At 42.1% G+C, this 27,989-nt stretch overlaps 1 protein-coding gene across 2 annotated transcripts in view; it reads left to right on the top strand.

The window, feature by feature from the left end:
- Positions 1-27,989, top strand: part of USP34 (ubiquitin specific peptidase 34) — a 105,865-nt gene that overhangs the window by 32,194 nt on the left and 45,682 nt on the right. For both annotated transcript variants that reach the window (XM_083493956.1, XM_083493957.1), the window contains 24 exons: positions 493-554; positions 2,473-2,554; positions 2,643-2,735; positions 3,473-3,598; positions 4,354-4,483; positions 6,446-6,481; positions 7,538-7,668; positions 8,916-9,535; positions 10,291-10,505; positions 12,608-12,723; positions 12,805-12,932; positions 14,595-14,684; positions 15,953-16,048; positions 19,975-20,057; positions 21,130-21,284; positions 21,386-21,499; positions 22,791-22,890; positions 23,036-23,195; positions 23,617-23,743; positions 23,835-23,982; positions 24,382-24,482; positions 25,379-25,588; positions 26,505-26,630; positions 27,823-27,945. In XM_083493956.1, coding sequence (XP_083350082.1) covers positions 493-554; positions 2,473-2,554; positions 2,643-2,735; positions 3,473-3,598; positions 4,354-4,483; positions 6,446-6,481; positions 7,538-7,668; positions 8,916-9,535; positions 10,291-10,505; positions 12,608-12,723; positions 12,805-12,932; positions 14,595-14,684; positions 15,953-16,048; positions 19,975-20,057; positions 21,130-21,284; positions 21,386-21,499; positions 22,791-22,890; positions 23,036-23,195; positions 23,617-23,743; positions 23,835-23,982; positions 24,382-24,482; positions 25,379-25,588; positions 26,505-26,630; positions 27,823-27,945 — 3,372 coding nt within the window. The remainder of the gene's footprint in view (positions 1-492; positions 555-2,472; positions 2,555-2,642; positions 2,736-3,472; positions 3,599-4,353; positions 4,484-6,445; positions 6,482-7,537; positions 7,669-8,915; positions 9,536-10,290; positions 10,506-12,607; positions 12,724-12,804; positions 12,933-14,594; positions 14,685-15,952; positions 16,049-19,974; positions 20,058-21,129; positions 21,285-21,385; positions 21,500-22,790; positions 22,891-23,035; positions 23,196-23,616; positions 23,744-23,834; positions 23,983-24,381; positions 24,483-25,378; positions 25,589-26,504; positions 26,631-27,822; positions 27,946-27,989) is intronic.

Here is a 27,989-nt window from a genome sequence, read left to right as displayed (position 1 = left end):
TTTAAAGTTTCTCAGAGTTCTTTGTCAGGCCAGTAGAGATTGTAGCTGAATCAAGGGAAGATTTTTTGAAATGGGACCCTGCTCTTACTCCCACTCCAAACTCCCAATTCAAGTAGTTGAGGTTTTGCAGGATGACAGAGTCCTTGCTTGTATCCCAGGAAAGGTACAACCCTTTCTTAATTTGGAAGTTGATAGCCTCCTGAGCATCTCCCACTGCAACTTCAGTTATAACAAAGCATTTGTCTGTTTCTCATTGTCAGCTTTTGACAAATGTAACTAAAACTGGCCCTTCATTTTGCCAGGGTCATCTTAAGTGGGATCTCGAGTCACTATTTAAGGGTTTTACATCAGTTTAGGGATCTCTTGGTGTGGAAAATAAGATCCAGATCTGATTAAGTCAGTTTTTATTGATGTTTCAGTTAAACGAATGAAATCCTTTTTGACTTTATAAAGCTAAACTTTATTTCCTCTCCCTTTTTATTCCAACTGTAGAATCAACTTCACACCTTCAACGATGTGTGTAATAATGAATCATTGGTTTCAGACACAGAAACGTAAGTAGTTTTTTGAGTACCTTTCATTTAAATACATGCGTTCTGACCACTGGACATTCACTTCTATACCTCCCCATGTCAATTTGTGACGTGCCAGAAACCCAGATATCCACGTTGCATCCAAACTGCAGGCACTGGGTGGGACTGGGCGATGTGGCAGATGCTGTCCAACTTTTTCACTGTGAGCATAGCTGCAAATTCATAGGAAAAGAGTTTCTGGCTTTCTAGTGGCTGGGCACCACCCACCACTTAAATTAGTATTCTTGAAAAATGTTGCCATTCTAGCTGCCAGCCTTGTGTTTTGGTTTGTCGCTTTTGTGAAATAAACAAATGCCCGCCAGAGGTTAGGATGAGAGCCGACAGCTAATCCCAGATAACACGCAATGTCTCACAGTAATGTGTGCGAAATCCACTTGAATGCCTACCCCCTTCTGGTTTTGTGAAATGTCGCAGTAGTAGAGCAAAGATAATGATAAATCAAAAATAGCAGCACTAGTCTAAGTTTAACTCTCATTGCTATTCTTGGCATAGAACGAGAAGTCTCTCTCGTGACATCCAGAAAAATTTCCTTGGCGCTTGCACATTGTGGGCAAATGGTTGTAGCATGGAGAATAGCTGTTGGAGGTCCTAGTTTGCCCTATCCAGGGGAGATAAAGGAAACTGGTGATTCATTGAGAATCAACCAACAATTGACCTAATAGTGATAAAAAGATAAATATTGTGGCTACCTGCCCCCTATAGAAAGAGAATCAGAGTTAGGGGCCTGTATTGGAGACGCATACAATAATTGGAGTATAGCAGAAATATTGTTTTGCTTATACACTTATCTTTTGGAAATAGATGGGAAAGTTGTTGTAAAAAAAAAGATAATAAATGTCAGAACGATGATAACATTAATAAATGCAAGAGAACCACAGCGTTAGCAGATTTCCATTATCTTTTGTAGTTTATGACTTGCAGAATTCAGTAGCATTTAATAATATTTATATCTAGCCTTTTTCCCACACCAGGGCTCAAGGCAGCTTACAAAAACACAGATAAAAAGCTTAAAACAGAGAAAAGATAATAGTTAAAAAGTAATTAAACACTGATAGAATCAAAACATATTTAAAAGAGCTGTTAAAAATACAGATAACAACAAAAACACCCCAGCATTAGTCCTTTCCAATCAGTTTCTAAAGGCCTTTGGAATAAAAAGGTATTCACCTGCCAGCAGAAGGACAAGAAGGAGGGAGCCAGTCTAACATCTCTGAGAGTTCCAAAGTCTTAAAGTAGCCACCGAGAAGTCCCTCTCCTGTGTCCCCATCAAGCATTCCTTTAAGGGTGCTGGGCCTGAGATCAGGGACTCCCCAGAGATCTCAGTGCCAGGGCAGGTTCCTATGAGAAAATAACAAACTTTCAGATAGCCTGCAACTGAACCAGAGGCCAGCAGAGCTGTTCTAGCCAAGGGAGTTGCATAATCCCGGTATGATAACCAGCCCTGGTCAACAGTCTGGTTGTAGCTCTTTGGGCCATATGAAGTTTCTGAAGTTTCTTCAGAGCAGCCACATGTAGAGGGCATTAATTAAAGCACAAAAGTAATCGGCTAATAGCCTGATGGAGGGCACATTTGCTTAGAAATAAATTACTTCATTTCAGTGGATTAATTATTTAATTTGCACTGGCCTCCAGAAAGGCATTTCTAATGTAACAGCGTGGTTTTTTTCCTTATTTATCTTCCGCTACAGGTTTAGTTTAAATGAATTTGTAGCTATACGCATTCCAGCCATTTCCACTTTGTTCAAAAAAATTCCTTGAATTTGGAAAGTAATCCTTGGTTGTAAATCTGTAAGGAAAGAACAATGGCCTTTTATTTAGGAGACTGAGCATAATACGAGCGCATGAAGTTGCTTGCTTATGGTTTCCCCATTTTATTTAGGTCCATTGCTAAAGAGCTTGCAGACTGGCTGATCAACAACAATGTGGTAGAACATATTTTTGGACCAAATTTGCATATTGAGGTAGGTTTAAAGTGAAGTATGATTTTCTTTGTTAACCATGAGGCTATGTTTTTAATGTTTTATATTTTTTCCCTTGTTTCCCCTCCAGATCATTAAGCAGTGCCAAGTGATTCTTAATTTTCTCGCTGCTGAAGGCCGGCTTAGTACACAGCACATAGATTGCATTTGGGCTGCAGCACAGGTATGTCTAGACTTAAGCAAGAAACAGGCCACTAATATGTTGGCTAAAGTTCATGGAGCTTAAATTTTGTTCTTAAATAACTATCTAAAAAGAACAGAACTATTCTTACTTTTTTATAGAGCTGTGCCATACGAAGCAAACTGCTCAGGCGGCAGAGTTGGTGGGCCTAAACATTTTCAAATGCTCCTTTCTGATTCTCTACCTTCCTGGGCAGCTTTCTTGGTGCCATTTTTTAAAAAAAATAACTCATGGTTATCTAGCTGGCAGTGTGGCCAGCATGATATCACACCAGTTTTATATTCCTTTAATTCAAGGATTTTGTCTTCTTTGCGCAACAATTTTACAGACCTGTGTAATGTCCAAATACTAACAGTTCCTTGTAAAAGTGATATCCCGCTTTCTCCCCCTATACTATGGAAATACAAAGGTCCAGACAGATTTTCCCCACTCTTTTTATCCTAATGCTAAATTATCTTGGTTTAGACTTTGTTCCCTTTGATTAAAGACACACGAAAAAGCGTTGAAGTTACGCTGAATTCTTAGATGCATATCCAGCTACCATTTTACACCCTTTTTGTTACTACGACACTAGTTTTATCTTTACTACCTTTCATGCGCATAACATTTTATAAGAGGGAAATTGCCACAATAATGAAATTTGGGGGGGGGGGTTGTTGTACAAAAATGTGTTTCAGTTTCTCTGAATTTATCTCTTATCTCTGTGTTTCTTTTTGAAGTTGAAGCATTGTAGTCGCTATATACACGATTTGTTTCCCTCCTTGATCAAGAATTTGGATCCTGTTCCACTTAGGCATCTTCTTAATTTAGTTTCAACACTCCATCCAAGTGCACATACTGAACAGGTAAAAACAAAGCATTTTGAAGGAGTCTCTTTTCTGCTTTGGTTCACTAGGAAGTTCTCTTGCATGTGTCCTGTTAAAGTGAAAAGAAATCTACACATTAATGCTGTTACAAGATGAAAGCTCTATTATTTTGTTTCTTATATGGACTATGGTTTATATTCTTTGATTCTGCATTGCAAGAGGTTGGTCTGGATGACCTTTTTGTCACTTCCAGCTGTACAATTCCATTATTCTTCTCCCCCACCATGCTTCTTGTTAGAGAAGACTACTTTTAGCCCTATTACAGTACAGTGGTGCCTCGCAAGACGAAAAGAATCCGTTCTGTGATTCTCTTTGTCTAGCGGTTTTTTCGTCTTGCGAAGCAAGCCCATTGACGGATTAGCACTATTAGCGGCTTTTAGCAGCTTTTAGCTTATCAGCTGATAAGCGGCTTAGCGGCTTAGAAAAAGGGGGGGGGAACCCGCAGGAACTCGCAAGACATTTTCGTCTTGCGAAGCAAGCCCATAGGAGATTCGTTTTGCGAAGCACCTCCAAAACGGAAAACTCTTTCATCTAGCGAGTTTTCCGTCTTGCGAGGCATTCGTCTTGTGGGGCACCACTGTATAAGAGTTTGGATTTTCCAGTTATGGTACAAAACACAACATAGTTTTATATAGAGCTCATTTTGTTTGTGAAGTTTTTTTTTTGTCATGTATTGAATATGAGAAACAGGTTCTGTTTTCTGTTGGGAGTACAGTTTCTGCTTTGATTTACAGACCTTGTATTTGGCATCCATGCTCATTAAAGCACTGTGGAATAATGCACTAGCAGCTAAGGCTCAGCTATCAAAACAGAGCTCATTTGCATCATTACTCAGTACAAACCTACCAATGGGTAATAAGAAAGGTGAGTGTTTATTTCTTCTTTGGTTTAATGTATTGTTACCAACTTGAAATCTTACTGCTGATCTTATTACAAAGAGATTGCTAATGGTTTTGATTTTGAAGATAATTTATTTAGGTATTTTTATATGTAATTCCCCCCCTTTTTTTGCTCATGCCTTATACATACTCACTTGAAAGGCATCCAAGATTTTTTCTCCTTTACTTTATAGGCAATGTAATTTTTCTCTACAGTTAGCCTCTTTCCTTATAGAAACAGGTGCTGTTATTAATTTACTGTGGGTGGTATCCAACTAAGTCATACTCAAAACAGACCTGCTGAAATCAATGGATTTAAATTTGTTGGTTTTGGTGGGCCTATTCTGAGTATGACTAATGATGGATATTGCCCTATATATATTTTTATCCCACTTTTCAGAAAATTGTTGTCTCCCAAAGTGGCTCATTCCAATAGGCCTTGCCTTCAGGGATTGCAAACTAAAAAGACAAGACACACAAGGGATGGGGAGTGGCGGGAGATAGTAGTAGATGTGGATGCTCAGTTCTTCAAGGCCAGAAGGCATTGGTAAGCTGTAAGCAGGCCTTTATATCCACTTCGGGCCAAGCTGATCTTCCTTTGCTGGTGCACTTGCTTGCATAGACAGGTGGTAGCTCTTACTCCTTTGGCCCATGGATTGGGACATAGTGTCCTGTCATCTTCTCCAGTTCCAGGTAAAGTGACAGTTGAAGCAGAGTGTTCTTTCTGCCGGTTAAAATATAATTGTAACTATTATATCAACTTGAAAAGGCTACAGTGATCAAAATCATAATGACTACAGTGGTACAAGTACTTAATTCGTTCCGGAGGTCTGAAACTGTTCTTAACCTGAAGCACCACTTTAGCTAATGGGGCCTCCTGCTGCCGCCGCGCCACGGGAGCACAATTTCTGTTCTGAACCTGAAGCAAAGTTCTTAACCTGAGGTACTATTTCTGGGTTAGCGGAGTCTGTAACCTGAAGCGTCTGTAACATGAAGGGTATGTAACCCGAGGTACCACTGTATTCAGGATGGCTTTGTACTACCTTCCAGTATTGAATACCTCGGTACCAGTTGCTCTGGAGCACAAATGTGAAAAGAGTACTATCTCACCCACGTCATACTTGTTGGTTTCTTAAAGCCTCTGATTCACCATACGTACAGTGGTACCTCGGGTTACAGACACTTCAGGTTACAGACTCCGCTAACCCAGAAATAGTACCTTGGGTTAAGAACTTTGCTTCAGGATGAGAACAGAAATTGTGTGGCGGCAGCAGTGGGAGGCCCCATTAGCTAAAGTGGTACCTCAAGTTAAGCGCAGACCTCCAGAACGAATTAAGTTCTTAACCCGAGGTACCACTGTAGTTTCTTTCTTAGCCTGAACTATCAAGCTAAGGTTAGCAACCTTCGAACAATCCAGATTGGTAAACCAACTTTGAACCATAGTTTTAATACCCTGGCTTCTTCCAAAGCAGGTAACAATAGTTTCTTGTTTTGAGTGATTTAGGAAGATGGCTTTCCCCAATTTCTGTGATATCAGTTGTGTAAAGTAGGAAAATCCAGTTCCTTTTAATGATATTTATTTCAAAAGGCTCGTAAATAACCCCAGATAACAATAGGAACATATTGTATAGAACAAGTAGGTATTTCAGTCACTACCTATATAATAATATTTTTATTATTTATACCCCGCCCATCTGGCTGGGTTTCTATATTAGTATAGACCAGGGATGACTAATCTGTGTTCAATGCAGATATTGTTGGACTACAATTCCAGTCACTCTTGCGATTTGGCCATTGTGGGAGTTGGAGTCCTACAACTTCTTGAGGCTCACGGGTTAGCCACACCGGTTATAGACTGTATATTGTATGATGTTAACTTATACAATAACTTGGAATGTTAACTCATTCATAACTTGGAATGTTCTTCCCCTTTTTGTCTCCTCTTCAGAGGAAGAAGAGCTCCGAAGAGCTGCTCCTTCACCATGTAAGTTATTGCAGAAAGGCACTTTGAAATCAAAAACGATTTGGGAGTCATGATTATTCTCTATTTAAGGGACCTGTGTATCACCTCCTGTTTTCTCCAGATGCCAGCAGCCCCATGTTCAGTGCTATCAGCTTCTGAAATGGCTTGAGAATGTTTTATAGTGTTTCTTTGATTCTAATATTTTTAATTGTAAAGCACCTTGGCAGAGAAGTAGTTAATAGATGTTTTATTTGGCAGAGGCTGAAAGAAAGTTATACTTTGTGGCAGATGGCAATTTGAATTATACACAGTCACTCACTTTGGGTTGATTCCAGTGGTATTGCTCATCTGATGGTAAAACTTCAGTCTACAGAACAGAGAGGGAAGCACTTTTGCAATGATTCCCTGTCCTGTCTGCAGCCAACTTTGTGTTTCTCACCCCCCCATCTGCCCTGGAGGGTTGGGGGAACCATCCATAGCAGATTTAAGAGACGGAGGGTGGGCTGTGGGAGAGTTCACTGAATATTGCTTCCCCCATCAGCTGAAAAAAGATATTATGTTAAGCTCCTTGGAGAAAAAGTGAGATAAAAATGCAACAAATCAATAAAAAATAACTGATAATTGTGAGAATTAAATGCATTTAGAATATTTTTTGTTCTCCCATCTCAAGAGTTCATAGTCATTTTGCAGCAGTGAGATGACAATTAACTCGGTATCAGACGTGGCTTCAGCCAAGTCAGGAGAGTAAAGTTGGGTGCCGAAAGGCAAAGCCAGTCTGTAGCAAGAGCAGCAGTAGAACCACCTTATTTTAATTTATTTTGATGTTGACAGGAGAATTTGAGCAAGCATTTCAATTCTGCGTTAAAATTATTTAAAGCAGTGGTCCCAGTTAGCTAAGTACCGTAGACCCCGTGTTTTTCAAAAGTCAACTCCCTGCTCTCTCTGGTAATTTTTGTTATGTGAATGGTGCCACAGATCCTCTCAGTGGGTTACGCGGACTCCTGATTGGGAAACACTGATTTAAAGCATTTGCTTTTCCATTACATGGAGTAACTTGAAAAGCTCTTTCTACAATAGGGTCACCTGCAGCAAGTCCTCAAAGCAGTGACAACAGTGATACTCACCAGAGTGGAGGGAGTGATATTGAAATGGAGGAGCAGCTGATCAGCAGAAATAAACATGTCCAGCAGCGGCTTTCAGATACAGAGGTAAAAGAAATACCTGTTTTTCTCTGATGGTTATCAAAGAATCTGTCAGTATTGAAAGGTGGTTGTGGTTGTTGTTAATAAGGTACCTGGTATTCCACTCTTCATTTAGAAAAGAAGTACCATGGTGGTTCTCCCTCTTTGTGTTTCTTGACTCCACTGGCCAATCTTCTCTGATGATTTTAGAACAATAATGACTTTTTGAAGAGCTGCTAATGGAAGAAGTACAGTTTGCTGAAGCATCAGTCTTGTCTGTGCATTAATACCATCACTTGATATCTTTCACCACCTTACCTTCGGTGGGTCCCCACCCACTGCCAACATGTCCCCTCCATCCAGATTGTCCCCTAGGGTCATTTAGTCCAACCCCCTACAATGCGGGAAGCTCACCTTCTGAGGGAGTCTGTTCCACTGTCAAACAGCTTTTATCATCTAGAGCAGTGTTCCCCAACCTTGGGTCTCCAGCTGTTTTTGGACTACAACTCCCATCATCCCTCACTACCAAGACCAGTGGTCAGGGATGATGGGAATTGTAGTCCGAAAACAGCTGGAGACCCAAGGTTGGGGAACACTGATCTAGAGAGTTCTTCCTGATGTTAAGTCAAAAATCTCCTTTTTGGAGTTTGAAGCCATTGGTTCAAGTCCTACCTTCCGGAGCAGGAAAAAACAAACTTGCTTCATCTCCTATGTGACAGCCCTTGAAATATTTGAAGATGGCTATCAGAAATAGATATGGGACGTGGGTGGCGCTGTGGGTTAAACCACAGAGCCTAGGACTTGCCGATCAGAAGGTTGGTGGTTCGAATCCCTGTGACGGGGTCAGCTCCCGTTGTTCGGTCCCTGCTCCAGCCCACCTAGCAGTTCGAAAGCATGTCAAAGTGCAAGTAGATAAATAGGTACCGCTCCGGCGGGAAGGTAAACGGCGTTTCCGTGCGCTGCTCTGGTTTGCCAGAAGCGGCTTAGTCATGCTGGCCACATGATCCGGAAGCTGTACATCGGCTCCCTTGGCCAATGAAGCGAGATGAGCGCCGCAACCCCAGAGTCGGCTACGACTGAGACTAACGGTCAGGGGTCCCTTTACCTTTACCTTTTATCAGAAAGAGATAGATATCATATGTCCCCTCCTCAGCATAATGGGTTGTTGTTAGCCACCCTGGGAATACCTGTTGACATTGGAGGTGCAGATTAGTAATTTTAGAAAATAAATGCTTGATGATTTTGTATCCTTAATTTTTTTTTTTTTTAAAAAGGAGTCGATGCAGGGGAGTTCTGATGAAACGGCAAACAGCGGTGAAGATGGCAGCAGTGGGCCAGGTAGCAGTAGCGGGCACAGCGATGGATCCAGCAACGAAGCCAACTCCAGCCATGCGAGTCAATCTGCAGGGAGCCCAGGCAGCGAGGTGCAGTCAGAAGACATTGCCGACATCGAAGCTCTCAAGGAAGATGAAGAGGAGGATGAGGACAGAGGTCACAGTTCCCAGAAAAATGGCCGGAATGCAGAGCTGCGGAGCCGGAAAATGGAATCCCAATCAGGCATTTGCTTGGGAGACTCCCAGGGAGTAGCGGAGAGGGGCGGTGTCAGCAACGGAACTGGAAATGACCATGTTTTTAATACTGACTCCGTGCCCGCGGTGGATAATAGAATTAGAATGCTTGATCCCTGTTCACACGGGGAGGACACAGAGCACGACATGGCCGGGGAAATCGGCACAGCTCATATATCCCAAGGCTCTCAAGATTCTTGTATAACGCATACTGGGGACTTCCTTGGGGAAGCCATCGGAAATGAGTTATTTAACTGCCGGCAGTTTATTGGGCCACAGCACCACCACCAGCACCACCACCACCATCATCACCACCATCATGAAGGGTAAGTTACTTGCGTGCCCGCGCGCACATACACACATTCTGGAACATAATCACATTTGCATGCCTATTGCTTGCCTTGCATCATCCTTGCTGCATTTAGTTATCTTGGAAAGAGGTGCAAGGAGCTGAATTGGGACCTGAAGTTTCCTTGACCAATTGCACAAAGTCCCATTAAGAACTCTCCCACCTTCCCCCCAAATTTTGACCAGGCTGCACTAGCTAAAGCATTCTGCCATTTGTGTACAGTCAAGCAGAATGCATGCAGTCCTAGTTACCAACCATTTAAAAGAATGAAACTGAAGCTGAGCAGATACATTTTAATATTAAGACCAGCTCCTTCCCTGCATACCCTCTTGGCTGTTAAGATAATCAGAGCGCCTTCTTAGTAATTTCACTGCCTTCAGAAGCTCAGGGTGGTGGAGCCCGCAATAAGGCATTCTCTGTGGCAGCCCGTAAGTTGTGTAACTCCCCACAGAGGTTTGCTTGGCAACTTCATTATATTGTTTTCTCTGAATGCTGTTCACCTGAGATGTTTATTTTCAGGAACCACCCTATTTTTTGCGGTGGCGCTTTTTGTAACTGCATACTTATTAAATTTTATTGTTTAAACCGTAAGGTGAAGGGGGGTGTATTCAGAATTATATTCAGTGATGATATTTTCTCTTTGCATATATGCTAGTGCTGCTTTTCCGTAGTCTACTGGGTCTTCATGGACTGAAAGCAATAAATTGGCTTATTCTTGCCTGTATCTTTTAGACACATGGTCGATGACATGTTAAGTGCTGATGATGTCAGTTGTAGCAGTTCCCAAGTCAGTGCAAAATCGGAAAAAAATATGGCAGATTTTGATGGTGAGGAATCTGGTTGCGAAGAAGAACTGGTACAGATTAACTCGCATGCCGAACTGACATCACACCTTCAGCAGCACCTTCCAAATCTTGCTTCCATTTATCATGAGCATCTCAGCCAAGGTAAGTAGCAAAGGAAAGAGCAGCCACATTTTGTTTCAGTGGTCTAGCTACTTAAAAGGAAACTAAGCAGAACCCAAGTACCATGCCTGTGGTAGAGATAAACTGATAGGAATTAGTGACCTTTCTAGTTATTTAAATCAAATCATGAGCAAATACAGCTTTCACCTTCCTGCCCTATCATGGGCCATGTTGGATGGGGCTGATAGGAATTGTGGTCCAAAACATAGAGAGGGCACTAGGTTGAGGAAGCCTGATACTAGAGGTCTAGGTTCTCAGTCTCTTTTTCTGACCCTGCTCCTTTAACAACAGCCTAACATACAGAATCTTTGACTGGTAAAGCCTCTCCCGCATGTTGGGGAAAGCTTTCGCTTGTTCCATTGGTGTGTGTCCAGGCCACAGGAGCAGGAGCACTAGAAAGTGACAACTCTGTGATCCGTTCCCCTGGATGCTTCAATAGCATTTGTATTAAAATTAATTTCAGGAGGGTAAAAGAGAGAGTAAGTGAAGAAAGGTAGCCTGCCTTGGCCATTATTGCTGTCATCAACATACCTAGGAATAGAATAATGGAGAGAAGTGTAAAGAGAATGTGAGTTGCCAGATTGCTTTATAAAGGCAGATAATACAGCATTGGGCCTGCAGGAAGATTGGCTGATCCTTGGCGAGCCTTCTGCTTATGGAGTAATTTGGCTACATTCACAAACTGTCTTATTGTCCCCAGTCAGTAATGTTCTGTGGATTCTTCTTGACTCATTTATGTTGTTTCAGCAACACCCTTAAAGAAGGGAATTTCATTTCTAGAACCTTTTAGAAAGGAAAAGGCAGGTGAGCCCTTCTTAACACCACAGCTCAAGGGATGTGCATTACAAGAGCAAGAGTGTAGCATGAGAACAATTAAGGTTTGGTTAAAGAAAATGGGCGTAACCGAGTTACCTGCTTAGATAACTGCACCACTGCAGCTTTTGTGGCAAAAAATCCTTGGGGGCAGCTGATAAAGGTTGGGGGAAGGATCAGGCTTAAGGCTTCAGAATCAGTCAGAAGTTTTTCTGTGTTTGAGTTTGAATTTCTTTGTCTGAGTTAAGAGGTCTGCAGTAGTTTGCTTATTCTGGTTGAGACCCATAGAAAAAGATTAAGAACCTGCCCTTCAAGGTCAAGGCTGTATCAAGTAAAAAGATTCCTGTGCCGCTTCCTTCCAATTTGCTGTAGACATGATATCTGATCCTGAGCTAAATAGATGTGTTCTGTCATGTGTAAGTCCTGCATCTTGCAGAAGGTCTATATTTATGATGGATGCTGCATTCAACCTACAGGTACACTTGTGATGTCCCACGGATATAGATAAGAAATTGTGGGCTGGATTACAGGCATGGGGACACTGAGTCTTGTGTGCACATAGGAAGACTCATTGGTCCATCTAGTTCAGGGTTTCAGACAGGATCCTCTCCACGTGGAGGTTCCAGGAATTGAACATGAGATCTTCTGAATACAAAACAGATTCTGTACCACTGACCTGCAGCAACACTTAATTCCGAGATGCCTCATTGAAGAGCACACAGGGATGTGCACGCATAACTGTTCCCTTGATTGAAGTGAACAGGGAGACAACAAACACAAATCTTTGTTTATCTAAGTAAATACAGACCCTGAATTGGGACAGTTGTATTTAATTGCATTATCATAATAGCTCTTTTTTTTGCAACAGGTTTTTTACTTGTGAAGCAGTTTCACATCCTAATTAAATAACTTTACAAGCAAACACAGACATTTGCAATTGTAATACTTTTCAATGAAAATTTGAGTTTGAATGCTAAGTTTTGTATCGCTTTCACACCATAGTGGATGGTAATATATGACAAAAGGCCTTTCTTTTAAAGGGTTGAGGAATCTTCTGCTTCCTCACTGTATTCTAATAAATCGTATTGACTTTGCATGTGTTTGTATTGGGTCTCCCTGTATCCTCCCCTGGCTTAGTTTTCCCAAGTGTATTTGTTCCAACCTTTTGTAGGTTTGTGTCTTTAGCCGTTATTAACAGCTGTTGATGGACAAAGTCCATTCAAATCAGGATACACATTCCATATTTTTAATAACACCTGTCTTTTGCTCAGGGCCAGCAGTTCATAAACACCAGTACAACAGCAACGCAGTGACAGATATTAACTTGGATAATGTTTGTAAGAAGGGAAATACCCTTTTGTGGGATCTGGTCCAGGATGAAGATGCAGTAAGTTAAATATCACACAAGAATATTTGACAGAGAAAATGTAATAATAATTGTCAATAACTTTTCTCTTACTTGCTCTAGATTCATCTATCTGAAGGTTTAATAAATGAAGCAGAGAAGCTTCTGTGTTCGTTAGTATGTTGGTTTACTGATAGACAGATTCGAATGAGGTTCATTGAAGGCTGCCTAGAAAATTTAGCAAATAACAGGTAAATGAGCTTGAGTGGCGCATCAGTGTCTTACTACTGATCCGTTTCTTTGTCCATTAAATCTCTAAAAGCTGCTTTATCTAAAATCATATTTGAAAAATGGATTCTCAGTTCAGTCTATATTAATTTGCTGCTATGAGCATATGGATAGTGACCAAAGAGCCAGAACCACACCAAAAAGAAAGTGAATTTAAACTTGATTTAAAATAACTGAGAAAAGGTAAAAATTGTAAACTTTCATTTGAAACAACAAAAGCACGATCTAAAATATACTAAGTTATACTAAAAGGGTATTATATTAAAAGGGGGTTCACAGTTATCGTGAAGCTACCAGATATATATATTTGCATTATTAACTGCTTATAACAAGAAACCGCAAGGGAAGAAAATACATATGAAAGCAGTTCTAACTCCCACCCTCTGTCGTGGACCACATGGGGTGGTGCTACTCACCTGATCATCCATCACATCTGTGCCTGCTTACTGTGGTGGGATGAGGTCAGCACAGTGGAAACACACTGACAGGAGCGTGGAATTGGTTCTGCCCCACCTCCCAGTTAGCAACAGCAATGTGGCAGGCTGGTAGTCAGATGAGCACTGTTGTCTCACAACTTTTTCCCTGTCCAGCTAACTTGAGCAAAAGCCATGAGAATGCTGCCAAAAGGTCCATATCTTCCAGACTTGGTGCAGTGAGGCCTGCTTTTTCCCATTGGAATCCACGGAGATTAGGGGTAAAGCAATAATAGAGTTAAATAAAATCCTAAGAAAAATCAAACCTCTATAAGGCTTGTCCCAGATGGAGTATAAGTCTCCTCTTGACAAGCAGATAAGCTTGCTTAAGACAAACTACAAATCAAAATGTAGAAATCACAAATTTACTCTCCCATCTCCCCAAAACACTCAGCATCAAGGAAGATGTTGTTTTGAGAAGGGGAACAAGAATAGGGCTGTGTAAGCTGAAGGTTTGAGGGACGCGGGTGGTGCTGTGGTCAAAACCACAGAGTCTAGGGCTTGCCAATCAAGGTTGGCGGTTCGAATCCCTGTGATGTGGTGAGCTGCCGTTGTTCAGTCGCTGCTCCTGCCAACCTAGTAGTTCGAAAGCAAGTCAAAGTGCAAGTAGATAAATAGGTACTGCTCCGACGGGAAGGTAAACGGCGTTTCCGTGTGCTGCTCTGGTTCGCCAGAAGCGGCTTAGTCATGCTGGCCACATGACTCGGAAGCTGTACGCCGGCTCCCTCGGCCAATAAAGTGAGATGAGCACTGCAACCCCAGAGTCGACCACGACTGGACCTAATGGTCAGGGGTCCCTTTACCTTTTTAAAGGTTGCAAAAAGGAAGAAAGGTTGGGATAGAAAGGCAAGTAAGTAACCCTTTTTGGTGTGTCCTAATTGAAAGAGCCCTCCCAATTCAAATCATCGCCCACACTGGGTCTCTGTACTTGCACTTCTGAATAACGTACGCCTCATTCATAGTTAGTTCTTCATTAATTTAGAATGGCAGTCCCAAAGTTACAGATTGCTTCTTCCTTTCCTCCCGTAGAAAGGCATCTTTTTCTCTAAATGTGGCTACATGATACATTTTAATTTAAGGGCTATAAATCTCGGAGAACAGTTATCCTGTGATGTTCCTCTATACCTAGTCACCATTTATCTATCTCCTCAGATCAGTGGTAGTTTCTCTTCGTCTTCTCCCAAAATTATTTGGTACCTTTCAACAATTTGGAAGCAGTTATGACACACATTGGATAACCATGTAAGTACAACATGTCCTTTCATTACAGAAGATGGTGGTTGATCATTGAGGGATTACTGGTCTGATACTGGCTCCTCCCTAGCTACCTTTAGTTTGTCAAATGCAGAGCATAGATTATTAACCCCACCCTTTCCTGAAATTTCAGGGCAGTTTATAGTTTTAACATTTCCTTGCCCAAGCGCATCCCTTCCTGTTTGGTATTAAATGGAATCTTGGTCTCTTTTGATTCTCTTCTTCCCCCGCCCCCCCAAAAGAGAGGCCACCTATTTCCGACTCTAATCTCCATAGTTTGACAGCGGCTCTCCTGATCCTCATAGTATGGAGTCAGTGCTGTGTGGCTCCTTCACACATTAGAAGGGTAATCGTAGAAGCTCAACTCAATAACTTTGTATGGAGAAGACTTGTATAATGGATTTCTCCCACATGAATTGGGTCTTCTGACGTTATTTTTGCACCACATGAAAGAACTATGTTACAGCACTTCCCCATCTCGTGAAGGTAACACCAGAAGGCACCTTAAGGCCTAAGCATATGTCATACGCTGACATAAACAGTTTGCTAGGAGCACATTATGTTGCCTGCAGTAATAGGAGCAAGTTTCTACTTGGCTAAATTTGTTGCATTCTTAAAAGTTGTTTGTACGCATATTTTTATTGCATTTGACATACAGGGGCAGGTTCACAATATCTGCTGCTAAGTTTCATTCACAATTCCTGTTTTAAATTAAATCATGATAGTATGTCCCAAAGCAATTACAATAATAAAGATTAAAGCTGATTTCAAATGTAATTGTTATCTTACGTTTATTACTACTTCTTTGATATGGGGTGCTTGTGATCTATACAATTAATTCCAGAATGTTACTCAAGATGGCCAGATATGATGCTGGACTTGTCAGTCCCCAATCTGGGACATTCTTCCTTTATATTAAATCTGCTAATCCTTTTTAAATACTAGAAGTGTTCAGATCAGACTGGACTGAGAAGCAGGAAGCTCTGATGAGGACAGGCAAAATAAACTATGTTGTGCATTATCTTCCACTGATATCCTGGGCTATAGCAAATGGATGAGTTGCCCTTCAGTTATTTGTGATTAAGTCATGCGTGTTGCAGATTTCTGAGCCACCTTTGAGTTGAGAAATATTATGAGGAGCGTTGGATTGCTCTGTAGTTAGCTTTTTGAAAGATAGTTTGCATCGTTTGTTTGTATGCAATTTCCCCCCAAGACATATGGATATGAAATGACAAATGATTCTTAAATTGAAACAGGTGGGCCGAAAAAGAACTTAATATGATGAAGCTCTTCTTTGATAATTTGGTGTACTACATTCAAGCTGTCAGGGAAGGGCGTCATAAACATGCATTGTAAGTATGGTGTTGCAGTGGTGGGGTGTATCTTGTCTGTTTATAGTTTTGGTGTTTTTAACATTTATCTGAAGCTTGTTAAAATCCACCTTCACATGGTTGAAATTTGCTCCTGATCAAACAAAATTCTTTTCTACACCTTATTTATTCATGTATATTCATATTCATTAGTATTTCCTTTGACCCACTTGACGATCAGAAGGTCAGTGGTTCGAATCCCCGCAACGGGGTGAGCTCCCGTTGCTCAGTCCCTGCTCCTGCCAACCTAGCAGTTCAAAAGCACGTCAAAGTGCAAGTAGATAAATAGGTGCCGCTCCGCTGGGAAGGTAAACAGTGTTTCCATGCACTGCTCTGGTTCGTCAGAAGCGGCTTAGTCATGCTGGCCACATGACCCGGAAGCTGTACGCCGGCTCCCTCGGTCCATAGAGCGAGATGAGCGTCGCAACCCCAGAGTCGGTCATGACTGGACCTAATGGTCAAGGGTCCCTTTAGCTTTACCTTTATCACTTGTGAATAACAAGTCTTTTTGTAAAGGTCTATTTTGAACTGATCGGAGATGGCATTTGGCTAAAGGAAAGTACATCAAGTCCATGTTTGTGTGACTATTCCCATAACCATCTTACTATATTTAGCAGCAAAAAAGAAAAATAATGGTTTGCTTTTCATTAATCTATGTTTGCTGAGCTTTCTTTCACTTTGAACATTGGGCGCTCAGTGAAAATGGGTCTGTGTTGGAGGGTTGTTTGTGACAAAGGAGTTAAGGGTGGGCATCTTTTGTGGTTGGGTGGTGCAAAGATGTATGGATATGTAGAGCAGCTTTATCGGGTGCACTTGTGGGTGTGGAGATGGTTGTCATAAGACTGATGGTAGCTGGAAAAGATTGAGGGAAAGTCTGTTCCAAAGTAGGCCCATGTTGAGCTGAGCTGACATGACGTGGGAGTGGAATTTTAATGTTTGTTAAGTGTTAGTTTTAGAGGGAGTGTTTTGTTTCACTAGCTTTGGAGTCCTGCTATTCTAGGAGTGCCAAGTGGGAATTCTTTACTTTGAACAACAAAAAATCCCCCTGCTTTTGTAGTTCCAAAACTGTTTTGTCATATTAGTTTGAGGAGTTGAGGCCAAAGGGTCCTTGGGCTTGAACGAGTTGCACTCTTACTTGGAACCCTTCTTCTTACCTAATAAGCATTGTTATCTTTCCCAAGCCATATGAGCTAAGCCAAAAAAGTAATAAATAGATGAATATTTTCATATGTATCTGCAATGAATATAGGGGTTGCTCGTGCGTAAGTTGCCGCCACTCCTGGCTATGTTGCCTTGTTATACCTTTTCTGTCTGGACAGCCCTTCACTTCGTGGCTGCCTCAGTCGCTAGCAGAATCCGTCAGTGGGCATTTCTTAAACCTTTTCCAGCATAAAAGCTGTTTGACGCCAAGTCTCCTCCTACTCTCCCTGCGCGGAAGTCTTCTGCGCAGGGAGGGTGTGGGTAGCGGAGGACCCGTGCTCTCCCCGCTGGTGTCCAGCGAAGAGTCCTGGAGCCCTCTCGCCGATTTCCCCATCTGCCCCCCTTTATCCCTGGTGTTGTGCTGATTTCCTTCCCCCACTGAGCTACCTCTCTCCCTGCTGGGTCCCTCTCCAGCATCACTTGAGAGCATTCCCTCCGCCTCTGGCTCCGATGTCAGTTCCCTGACAGTATCCTTAAACAAAATTATATTTAAAAAATTGTTTGCAGTGGTAGAGTGTTAAATTTGCCTCTACACAAACAGTTTGTATCTTAAATTAACCAAGAGTACAGATACCATCTCACCCGCAGAGGTCCTCCTTAGAGCCTCCTAAGTGACCCTTGTGATTGAGGAGTGAGGGTGGCAAGCACTTCCTTCTCCTGTGGAGGAACTTTTATAAAGTCTGAATGTCTGATCTGTGTTAGGGAGAGATGCCCCACCACTGCCAGTGCCGATTTGGGGCTAAAATCAGCACTGATGCCAGTGGTGGAGGAAGCGGAGCAGGCAGGGCACAACCGCACCCCGCCTAATGGTTGAGCCAGCCCTGCTGAATTGATACCAATTTCTAGTACGTAAAAACCCTCAGTGAAATAAAATAAAAAGCACCCGTTAGGTGGGGGAAGAGGATTGGAAAGCCCAGAATATGTTGCATATGACGTGGCAGGGGTAGAAGAAAATGTTTGAAACTGGGTGGTATTTGATTTAAGCTTTACTCAGAGTAGACCCATCAAAATGAATTGACCTTAAAGGTAAAGAGACCCCTGACCATTAGGTCCAGTCGTGACTGACTCTGGGGTTGCGGCGCTCATCTCGCATTATTGGCCGAGGGAGCCGGCGTACAGCTTCTGGTCATGTGGCCAGCATGACTAAGCAGCTTCTGGCGAACCAGAGAGGCGCATGGAAACGCCGTTTACCTTCCTGCCGGAGTGGTACCTATTTATCTACTTGCACTTTGACGTGCTTTTGAGCTGCTAGGTTGGCAGGAGCAGGGACTGAGCAACGGGAGCGCACCCCGTTGCGGGGATTTGAACCACCGACCTTCTGATTCCTCATTTACAAAAGCACATGCATTGTCTCTTTCTTCAGGTTGTGTTTTCTACAGATCAGTTATATTTGTTGTGAGACATTAGTGCTTTATGCAGTATAGAATTGGGAAGAAAAGAGAGGGGGTGGGGTGGTAAAGCTTATGTTCTTTTACTTAGTGTACATGTGGGGGTTTTGTGTCAGCGTCACTTAGGTAGGTTCTCTTTCTATACACCTGTTAGGGTTCCTTGGTGGTAAGAGAGGTTAGGGTGACCTAGGGTGTGGTTGATTGTCTTTGTTTGGCTGCAGTGGGATTTGTTAGTGCATTAAGTTAGCCATATTGAATTGTCTGCTGTCAGTGGGTTCATGTTGTTGTCTTGTAGGGCTCTGTTAAAGGGGAGCCATACCGGAGTGAAGGCGTCCTCTTCTATCTCTCCCTGTGTCAGTTGCAGTCTCTTGGTTAGCTTTTCTAATAAGGCTGTTTCTCATTCTACTTGATACCAGTGTTCCATGTTTATTTCTGACAGATCCTTCCAGTATCTAGCTATGATGTTTCTGGCTGCTGAGAGTAGGTGGGTTATGAGCTCTTTATAGTGTGAGTGGGCATTGTTATCTCGGAAAATATTCAGTAGGGCCAGTTCTGGGGTGACTTCTAGAACCAGTTTAGTTATTTCGCTTATTTCTTGTATGCCTGTTGTCCAGAAGAGTTGGGCTTGGGGGCATTCCCACCACATGTGGAGGTATGTATCTGTGGAGGTGCAGCCTCTCCAGCATTTTGGTCAGGCTCCCGAGCGTATCAGCGCCAGTTTCCATGGTGTTAGGTATCATCTGTAAGTGAGTTTCAGAGTGAGTTCCTTTCTTTTTGCTGATATGGATTTAAAGGGAGGTTTAGACCACATTCTAGTCCATTGGGTGGGGTTGATTTCGTAGCCTGTGTCGTCTTCCCATTGTTTATTGATTGTGTCAAGAGGGTTTGTGGGGCTTTGGAGCAGTGTTTGGTATATTGTGGATACCATCCCCTTCTCATGTCCCGTTGTTGATAGCAGAAAGTTTTCGAAGGTGGTCAAGGGCCTAGTGGCTATTGATCTAACTACTGGATTATTTAAGAAGGCATGTAGCTGATGGTGTGTTGGCCAGGGTATTCGGTTGTCCCCTTGTTTGTTTTGTATTTCTTGTGTCGATATGGGTTTGTTGTTTTTTGTAGAAGTTGCTAGGCGATATAGGCCTTTGGCTTGCGAGGTTTATATCTGGAGGTTTGGTGCTTCATGGTGGAAGAGTGGGTACCACACATATGTTCAGTTCCTTTTTGGGGTGGTTTGACCCCAGTTATGACAAAGGGTTTAAACAATGGCAAAACAGTTGTTGATGACTGAAGATGTACTGAAATAACAAATAATTTCCATGATAGGTACAGCCACAGCGCAGAGGTTCAAGTTCGCCTTCAGTTTTTGACATGTGTCTTTTCAACTCTAGGATCACCAGATCATTTCAGTAAGTTCTAAATATATGTACCCATACTTATTTCTTTTAAACAACGAGGTTGATTTGCTGGCACTGTATAATAGAAATACCATCATTGCATCAGCCAGACAAACAAGGAATGTAACAGAAAGGAAATGGCTTCTTTCTTTAAAGCTAAAATAAAAATGAATACTAAGAGTCTGATAGCCATTTTCAGGTACCGTATTTTTCGCTCTATAACACGCACCAGACCATAACACGCGCGTAGTTTTTAGAGGAGGAAAACAAGAAAAAAATGTTCTAAATGAAATAGTGGATATATGATTTTTCTGGTTCATGCTGTGGCCACAGACATGTGATCTGAAAGTGAGTTTGGAGTAGCCCAATGCAAAAATCCTGAGGATCCATGTGGATCCATGCTTTGTAACCACGGAGGAGGGAAGGAAGGGAAACCATGGATCCTCTGCTCACGACTGCAGCAGATCCCCCCCCCCCCGCCACCTGCAGGCATTCGCTCCATAACACGCACAGACATTTCCCCTTCCTTTCTAGGAGGAAAAAAGTGAGTGTTATGGTGCAAAAAATACGGTATCTGAAACATAGAAGATGGAACAAGCTTACTTTCTGCTGCCCCAGAGTGTGGGACCCAAACTAATGGGTAAAATTAGGAAGAACTTTCTGACAGTAAGAGCTTTTTGATAGTGGAATGGACTAACCCAGAAGGTGACGGATTCGTCTTCATTGGAGGTTTTAAAAAGGTTGGCTGGCCCGTCTGTCAGGGATTCTTTAGCTTTTATTCCTATATAACAAGGGGTTGGGCCAGATGACCTTTGGTTCCCTTCCAGCTCTAGAGTTCTACCATTTAATAAGTATGAGAAGCCAAGCTGTGTAGCCCTTTAGCGCTTTTAGGGCTCTTCCGGATTGGTGTGATTTGAGAGACTGAAGGTGCTGTTTCAATTCTGTCAATGATAAAGGTCAAACCAGCAGACAGGCATGCGTCGGATCAGGCTGCCCTGCTGTGTTTACTGTGGGGAGGACTTTTGGGGAAAGAAATTAGCTGTCTTTTACCAGGATGTTGTCATATGTTGCTTTGAATCTCTAGGGTTGAGTCTGGAGCAAGTAGACATACTATGGCACTGTTTAGTAGAAGATTCGGAGTGCTATGACGATGCTCTGCACTGGTTCTTAAATCAAGTGCGAAGCAAGGACCAGCATGCCATGGGAATGGAAACCTACAAGCATCTTTTTTTAGAAAAGGTAGAAGGGAAATAGCTTCTTACATACAAAACCTATTAACTTTCCTCTTTGAAAACAAGGCTGATGTTGATGGAAGCAAAACATGCTTTTATTTTATTTAGATGCCTCAGCTAAAGCCCGAAACCATTAGTATGACTGGATTAAACTTGTTTCAGCATTTATGTAACTTGGCTCGATTGGCTACTAGTGCATATGATGGCGGTTCAAACTCAGAGGTAAGCGAGAGTATTACATCGCTGTTTTCCCTTTCAAAGTTTTACATAACTCTTCAGTTCTTCACAAGATATATTTAGTGTACTTAGTGAATATTTGCTGAGTGGTGCGATTTAGCAAATGCAGTTTGACCTTTCTGTGTTCCTGTGTTAAGACTTCCTGTTCTGTAAATAATAAGCAGCAGCTTATCTGACAAGGGAGTTGTAACTATCAGAGATACTGAGATAGGAATTATGTCTCTTGAGGACTAAGGATGCTGTTTCTCCTTGGAAGAAAGCAGTTTGTATACGTTTAGTATGGAACTGACTGAAGTTGTATCTTGCCTATGAAAAGAGTTGAAATGTGGGTGGGAAGTTAGATGATTATTATTGACCTTTGCATGAAAACAGGGTGGAAATCAGTTTTTGGAAAGCTGCCCAGTTGATTTGGGATTTTTCTTTTGCTCAGTCCTATTAATTGAAGCCAAGGATTCTGAAAAGGGGGAAGTGGAGCTGCTAAGGAAGTTGAACCATAACTTAAAACTAACCTCACTCTGCATGGGTTTTGACATAATTCCAAACTGCAATGAGGAAACTTTCAGTTTTTAACCTTCTTCTCTGCACAGCCGTATTAGAGGAGGAGTCGCCCAGAGTCTTTCATAGATCACAAAACATAGTTTAGCATTACTTCCAAATATGTCTGACCAGTACATCAATAAGTTGGGGCAAGGGGACAGACAGAAAGCACCTCTGTTAACCGGTACTGGCAACCCCCAATTTGTGTGGGGATTGTGGTCTGTGAAATTGCATGCAATCGAAACAGCCTTCTCCACCCTTTTGGTGATGTCTTCTATGACGTTTCCAGGTCACTTCCGGGTTCAGTGTTGTGCGCGATCACATACCGTATTTTTCGCCCTACAGGGCGCACCGGCCCATAGGGCGCACCTAGTTTTTTTTGGGGGGGGGGGAATAAAGAAAAAAAAATTCCCCCCCAGGCGCGGGGTGCAGGCTGCTATCCTCAAGCCTAGGGAGCCCGGCGGGAACTCCCAAGGCTTGCGGATAGCTTCCTGAAGCCTGCATTCACCCCATAGGAAGCACACACATTTCCCCTTCATTTTTGGAGGGGGAAAAGTGCATCCTATAGGGCGAAAAATACGGTACATATTGGTCGCTCCTAAAACGGGGGGTGGGGGTTGCCTGTATTGTGAAAAATACATAGATGATACATGATATTGTACAGCACAGCATTGACATGATAATGATTGGGTGGTCATTTGTATAAAAGAAATAACCCAGTTTCTCACTTTTTTTGCAGTTGTGTGGCATGGACCAGTTCTGGGGTATTGCTTTAAGAGCACAGTCTGGAGATGTGAGCCGTGCAGCTATACAGTATATTAACTCCTATTATATTAATGGTATGATATAATTCAGTTTAAGATGCTGCGCATTGCTCAGTCCGATGTTGTGTATCAGTGATACCGTACTTCAACTCTCTTTTTCTTAGGGGGACATAAAAGTTTCATTATGCTTACGGAATGTTTCTTGTAAATCATATTTTAGGTAAAACGGGTCTGGAGAAAGAGCAAGAATTTATTAGCAAGTGCATGGAAAGCCTAATGATAGCATCCAGTAATCTTGAGCAAGATTCTCACTCCAGCCTCACCATTATTGAACGAGGACTTCTGATGCTTAAGACTCATTTAGAAGCTTTTCGGAGAAGGTAAACTATGTCCATAGTAATTTTATTTAATAAAAGTTGCTGTTTAATGATATTCATGGGATCACACAGGGTGCTTGCACTAGCCTCATAGAATTTAATGGTGGTTTATCTTTTTCCCAGTTGTCACATACAGTCATATGGGCTGCTGTTAGTAAGTGCACTATTATTTTGGTATCTTCATCAAAATAATTCTTTTGTGAAAACAAAATAAAATTGTTAAAGGGGCTCTAGAGAGTTCACAACCAGTGATATTTTTTTTCTATTAAAATCAGTGTTTGGGCACTGCCAAACATATGGTAAATATCCTTTTCTTTTGAACATCTCACCAGATTACGAGTCCACTGCTCTTAACCACTACACCACACTGGCAAATTGCCAGTGAATTTCCTTTTTATATGATAAATATTATTTCTTTTCTCAGGTTTGCTTATCATCTGAGACAGTGGCAAATTGAGGGCACTGGCATCAGCAGCCATTTAAAAGCCTTGAGTGACAAACAGTCATTGCCTCTCAGAATTGTTTGCCAGCCAGCTGGGCTTCCTGACAAGGTACAGTCTAGCTAGTTGTTTTCCGAAAGATCATTGTATTATGTCCCTGCTTTCCCGCCATTCTCAGCTAAACAAATTGGTTATGTTTCAGATGACAATTGAAATGTATCCGAGTGATCAGGTAGCCGATCTGAGAGCCGAAGTTACACATTGGTACGAGAATTTGCAGAAAGAGCAGCTAAACCAACAGGCTCAGCTGCAGGAGTTTGGCCAAAGCAGTCGGAAAGGAGATTTTCCGGGTATGATTTAAAGCATGTTGACATAACTTCAGCCTGGCTTCTTTGCCCCTCATTTAGAGTACTTCTGAAGTAAAGACAACTAAGGGAAATAGTAGTGTGGATGGCCTTGTTTCTCCTTCGATTTTAACAGAATTTAATGTTCATACAAGGTTAGCTTTTCTTCTACAAATGCTAGTTTTTCTTAAATATTTCATCCAAATTAGTATATTATTATTATTATGTAGTATAATAATAATAGTAATAATGATCTGTGTTGATAAAGGAAATGAGCCCAGTCCAGACCTGCATGAATGAACACCAACATAAGGGCTGATTTCAGATAAAAACCAAATCAACCCCCCCATTGATTTTCTTTTTTTCAATGATCAAATAGTGAAGCAAGTTGTGTTGTTTCTTTAGGTGGCCTCATGGGGCCTGTGAGAATGATCTCTTCTGGACATGAACTAACAACGGACTACGATGAAAAAACTCTTCATGAATTGGGTTTTAAAGATATGCAGGTAGTGACAAACATATCAAAGAGGTCATTTTACAACATTTTGCATTGTCACATGGTAACGGTTTTCATTTCCACAGTAACATTGATGTACATGCTGGTATGCAGAGTTTCATAAGCAAAAACAAGAGACAGGTCTCGGGAAACCTAAAATCTAAAGCAGACAGCAGGGGAATGTTGCAGTCTATTTAGTTTCCTACTCCAGCTAATGCACATGTAAAATAGAAATGTTCTTCATACAGCAGTGAGCATTGCTGCTACTTGGTTGCCTTGAGGGGGAAAGGCATGCTTTGATGTAAGGTAATTATGAACATAGTACTTAAAAGATGCAAGCAATTTTATCCCATGTTTTCAAGATGTGGGCACTGAGGAGGGGGTTGTATCTTCCCTTGAGGTCTTAAGTAAGGTTTAAATGTTATTGGCCACCTATATCCGAAGGAGGAGCAGAGACCCTTTTAGACCACCAGATGTCTTTCCCTAGGGAAGTATTATAATATTGTCATACATATTAACTTTGTTAAGACTGCAGGGTTGGTGGGCCGCAACCCACTTCATCTTTCTCAGTGGCACTGTTACGCTTTTAGTTGATCATTTTAATAATAAAAAAACCACTTTCCACTGTTTCTTCTCTTGTGGCTGTATTATTCTTTACAGTACCACTTTTAAGATCATTGCCGTTAAGGACTCTCTCTGGCGTACGGACTTGTTCCTTGCCAGGTGACTGTTTTGTGCATTTCGTCTTCGGCTACAGGAGGCATTTGATAGGGTGCTTGAAACCGCTTCGTGCACATTACAGATGGGTGGGTGGGATGCCAGTTGTCTTTGAAAATCTGCCTTACGCAAATGCTGATTACAGTAAGTGCTTCTTCTTACAAGTAAATCCCTGTTTGTTATTCCAAGATGGTGTTTGTGTCCTTGGGAGCTCCACGGAGAGAGCGAAAGGGAGAAGGCGTCCAGCTTCCCGCATCCTGCTTACCACCTCCTCAGAAGGACAACATTCCGATGCTCTTACTCCTGCAAGAACCTCATCTGACCACCCTGTTTGATTTGCTGGAGATGCTTGCCTCCTTTAAACCTCCTCCTGCTGAAGTGGCTATGGAAGATAGCGAGGTACCATATTTTTCTCTCCATAAGACACACCTGACCATAAACGCACCTAGTTTTTAGAGGGGGAATGCAAGAAAAAATATATTATTTAAAGGGAGCGCTGAGCAGAGCCCGTATGTACCCCAGGCTCTGCTCAGCGCTCCCTTTCACGAGCCACATGGAGCGTGCGTGCGGCGCTTGCAGGCTTTTCCCCAAGGAGGGAGAAGCCCCCAAGAGCTGCACACATGCTTTTTAAAGGGAGTGCGGCTCTTGGGGGCTTTTTCGGGAGGTGGGGGAAGGGACTGAGGGGCTGCCCTTCTCCCTCCTCGGGGAAAAGCCCCCAAAAGCCGCGCACACGCTCCACACGGCTCTTTAAAGGGAGCGCTGAGCAGAGCCTCCTGCCTGCATTCACTCCATAAGACGCACACACATTTCCCCTTACTTTTTAGGAGGGAAAAAGTGCGTCTTATGGAGCGAAAAATACGGTAATTTTAATCAAATTCTTATGGACTATGGGCTGTGCCTACTTGCTACACTCACCAACCCCCTGCCATTCTCCCCACATTAACCTCCCCACCCCATGCAACAATTAAGCTCCCTATTCACCTTCCCTATTCACCTTCCCAGCCCCATTTTTGAAGCCTCATTTTCATTCAGTAACCTTGGCTTTGCACCTGTTTTCACCTTCACCCCCTTATCCATGCCTCCTCTCCTTTTTTGCAACCCCCTTTGCACCCCCATTTTCACCACCTTCTTTTCCTCCATCCTCATCCTTACTTTTCTCAGCTCTCCCTCACACACAGACCACCCCCCTTCTCAAGCTATGGTATAGCGTTATGAATGAATGTAGCCCTACATCTTTGGTTGTAAATATCCCATGATTCAGTTAAGTTGAATTAATTATGACTTAACATGAGATCTTTTGTATGCTTGTTCACAGAGTGTAAAATGTGAAGAACTTCATCTTCATGCAGAAAACCTTTCCAGGCGAGTTTGGGAGTTGTTGATGCTTCTGCCTACATGTCCCAATATGCTTCAGGCATTTCAAAATATTTCTGATGAACAGGTGAGTGAAGCATCACTCCTTAAATATTTGCATCTGTCAACACATGATGCTGGTAGCCTCTTATGGTGTCTTCATTCATTCTGTTTTTGTGGCATTTTGGTGTCACGTGTTCCAATGCCCATGACAGTTGGTGTGCCATCTCTGGCAATGCCAGTTGAATGGTATTGGCACGAAAAGTATCAGAAGCACGTCTAGGAGAGGGTTGGCTTTGTTGGCGTGGTCACAACAGCTCAAGTGTAAATTCATTTGAATTGGCATGTTCATTCATTTGAATTGGCGTGTTCATTCATTTGAATTGGCATGTTCATCTATGGTGTGGCTTCAGGTACCTGGATGGTAGTGCACCAGAGATTCCTGTTGCGCTTACATGGTATCATGCATGGTGAATTCTTCTGACCCAGATATTAACACTATAAATGCCAGAAGTGCAAGAGCATTCACAAATGCGTACAGGCCAAAGCAGCTTGGGGTTTTAAAGCTCAGTGAAATTGTACTAGAAAGGCTATAGGAAACGATGGCTGAGTGCTCCTATTGATCCACTGGCAATACATTCCTGGGATAGCAGGTGAAGGCAGTTTTACGTTTTGGTGGTTGTGCTGATTTATTATAGCAACACTCGCACCGAACTGTACATACCTCTCTTTGAGTTACTGTAAAAGCTCTGTATTTTCTTACCTCTCAGCCACCATGTGAGAGGATATTTGAAAGTTGTTCTCTATTGCCTGATCTAATGTATGTGTGAGTAGGGGAGAACCCTGGACATAGTGGAGTATTTCTTTGAAGTTTTCCCTGCAAGACTGCGGAAGACACAAGCTATGTTTCAGTTTAATTTTTTTTTTTTTAAAGTAAACTGAAAACAGGTTGCTTCTTCTGTAGAAACCACAAAGAAACTACCACCGCTTTGAGGTTTTGTTTTTTTTTAATTACAATCAAGCAGTTAATACGTTTTATGGAATAAATTTCAGCATTTTCCTCTTTTGATTTCACTTTTGCTTCAGGGTCAAAAACCAGAACCCACCAGCGCCCCCCAAACCACAACCCAAGAACCTTTGTTTCATGTTGTCCACATCAGTAGTTTTCAGTCTGAATAGTTAATAAACCTTATATCCAAATTCCTGCTCATCGTTTCTAACCTGATGTGCTGGTGTTATTTCTTCACTTACAAGTTATACTCTTCTGTCTTTTTTAAAAGGGTAATGATGGGTTCAACTGGAAAGATCTTTTGCGAATAAAAAGTGCCCATAAACTTTTGTATGCCCTTGAAATAATTGAAGCTCTTGGAAAACCCAACAGAAGAATAAGGCGAGAATCCACGGTAGTGTCATTCTTTTTCCTATGCATAGCATGAAGTGCCTTTTA

The sequence above is a fragment of the Podarcis liolepis genome (assembly GCF_965112155.1).
Source record: "Podarcis liolepis genome assembly, chromosome: 3".
Lineage (NCBI taxonomy): Eukaryota > Metazoa > Chordata > Lepidosauria > Squamata > Lacertidae > Podarcis > Podarcis liolepis.
This window is presented reverse-complemented; position numbering and strand designations above follow the sequence as displayed.